Raw genomic sequence first — 1987 nt, 5'->3', positions numbered from 1 at the left:
CAGAGGAGTTACCCACAGAAAATGGTTGTGAAAGAGAATCTGCAAGTGTGGATGGTCAGAAGACAGATGAGGAACGAGGAAATGAAGAGGAAATAAATGGAGTGGAAGATGCAGGAAATGAAATACAAAAATCAAAGAAGAAAAAGAAGAGGAAGATAGAAGAAATTGATGGAGATAATGAGGAAAGCAGTGTTACTGAACCACAATCCAGTGAAAAGAAAAAGAAGAAGAAAAAGAAAAGCTTATGCCAAGAAGAAATTCAAGAAGAGAATTGTAGCGAACCTTCAGTTGAACTTCCTGAAGTCGTGCCTCAAGACTGCTCAGATGTGGGAGAGGCAAAAATTGGAGAAGAAACTGTGCAAGAGGAGGAATCTGTGCCAAAAAGGAAGAAGGGAAAGAAGAAGAAACAAAAGAGAAATGCAGACAAAGATGAGAACTCTCCTTCAGAAAAGGGTGAGGCTCTGAGTGTGGAGGAAAAGGGTCATTCAAGCACAGCAGAAGGCAAAAAGGAGGGAGCAGAGAGTGAGAAGACAAATAATTCTGAAGATAAATCAGATGGAAAGAAAAGATGACTAGAGCTGGACTTCGTAGATCTTGCTGTCTCTGATGTGATTACAAAAGATCCAACATCATTTGCTGAAGAGATTAAAAGAAAAAAAGCAAATGTGCAGAAGATAATAAAGAAGATGAATGCCACAGAACGGAAATTCAAGCAGCCTCAGATTGAAAAGGAAGAAGCATCAAAAGAAAGAGATAGCAAGGTTTCAGGTAGCAATGAGACGCAAGAGCAAATCAGAACTGGTCAGACGGAAAATAAGCAAACAGCTTCTGGGAACGGTGGGCCAAATAATCAAACAAGTTGCCAAAATCAGCTGCAGAATACCATGAACACTGGGCCAAATAATCAGATGTGTGTGTGTGCCTCTCTCAGAAATCTGATGCCTAATATGTGGAACATTTTTGGCCCAAATAACAATAACCAAATGTTTTTCAACAATCTGATGCAGAATATGTGGAACATTGGGCAAAATAATCCAATGTTTTTCAGAAATCCAGTGCAGAATATCAGGAATACTGGGCCAAATAATCAAATGTTTTCCAGAAATCCAATGCAGAAACGTTTCAACAATAGGCCAGATAGTTGGAAACCTTTCCATAATCCAGAGAACAGTGGAGAGAAAAGGAAACCAAAAGAAAGAAAGGTTATCAATTCAAAAGAAGTTAAAGAAGGTTTCCAAGGTTTCAAAGGTTCAAATGTGTTGAAGCATAAAGGTTATGAAATGTGAGGATTGAGATAAGATTATATATTTCCAGTGTGCATATGTCTGTCTGTTTTTTGTAAAAACTAGTCCTGCAAGAAAAAAGGGAATGCCAAAGTCTGTTTTGAAACTATCGACAGTAAAAGATGAAGTGCCAGTGATTTGTCCCTTGTCAGATATGTATAATAATATAGTTACAATTGTATATCTTTTTGGATTTGATTTGATTTGATTTTTTTTATCCAGAAAAATACCTGCTCCGTAAGTGTTGCATGAGAAAGGCAGTTATTGAGAAAATGAAGACCATTTGATATGTACAAGTGAATGATTAATTAAAGTCAAATGGATGGCAAGGATCATTTCTTTGTTTTCTCTATAATCTGTGAAGAGGTGCTTAATACTGAGGAAAAGGAGTTATGCAAAATAGCTCTTGTAACCAACACAAAATCACTGTCCTTTATTTGTTTACTCCCATAGTTAGAATGTACTGCAGGTACAGAAAGAAAATGTTTACAAGTAAGGAATGTTAAAATGGAAATTGTTGAATTCAGCAGGCCTGTGCTGATTACAGAGTTTTAATGATTGTTAATCAGTGGATTCCACATAATTTATGATGTTATCTCATATTGAAATAAAATTTGAAAATTATCTGATTTTTGGTAACCAAAAAATGGTAGCCCTGGTTTATGTTTTGGCAGATATTTATTTTCCTTTGGATATTAATCTAT

At 36.1% G+C, this 1987-nt stretch overlaps 2 protein-coding genes across 2 annotated transcripts in view; both read left to right on the top strand.

The window, feature by feature from the left end:
- The window catches only part of LOC119581897 (PIN2/TERF1-interacting telomerase inhibitor 1-like), a gene marked incomplete in the record, with an annotated part of 6988 nt that extends 6324 nt beyond the window's left edge, over nucleotides 1-664 (top strand). Inside the window, 1 exon segment of the mRNA XM_037930059.1 lies at nucleotides 1-664. Coding sequence (XP_037785987.1) covers nucleotides 1-572 — 572 coding nt within the window.
- LOC119581898 (uncharacterized protein DDB_G0287625-like) lies at nucleotides 599-1907 on the top strand. The gene has a single exon (XM_037930060.1). It carries the CDS (start codon nucleotides 687-689, stop codon nucleotides 1284-1286), a length of 600 nt encoding a protein of 199 aa, XP_037785988.1. The 5' UTR covers nucleotides 599-686; the 3' UTR covers nucleotides 1287-1907.
- The last annotated feature ends 80 nt before the right edge of the window (nucleotides 1908-1987 follow it).

Source organism: Penaeus monodon, chromosome 15 (genome assembly GCF_015228065.2).
Source record: "Penaeus monodon isolate SGIC_2016 chromosome 15, NSTDA_Pmon_1, whole genome shotgun sequence".
Classification (NCBI taxonomy): Eukaryota; Metazoa; Arthropoda; class Malacostraca; order Decapoda; family Penaeidae; genus Penaeus; species Penaeus monodon.
Note: the sequence above shows the minus strand (reverse complement) of the source record. Positions and strands in the feature narration are given on the sequence as shown.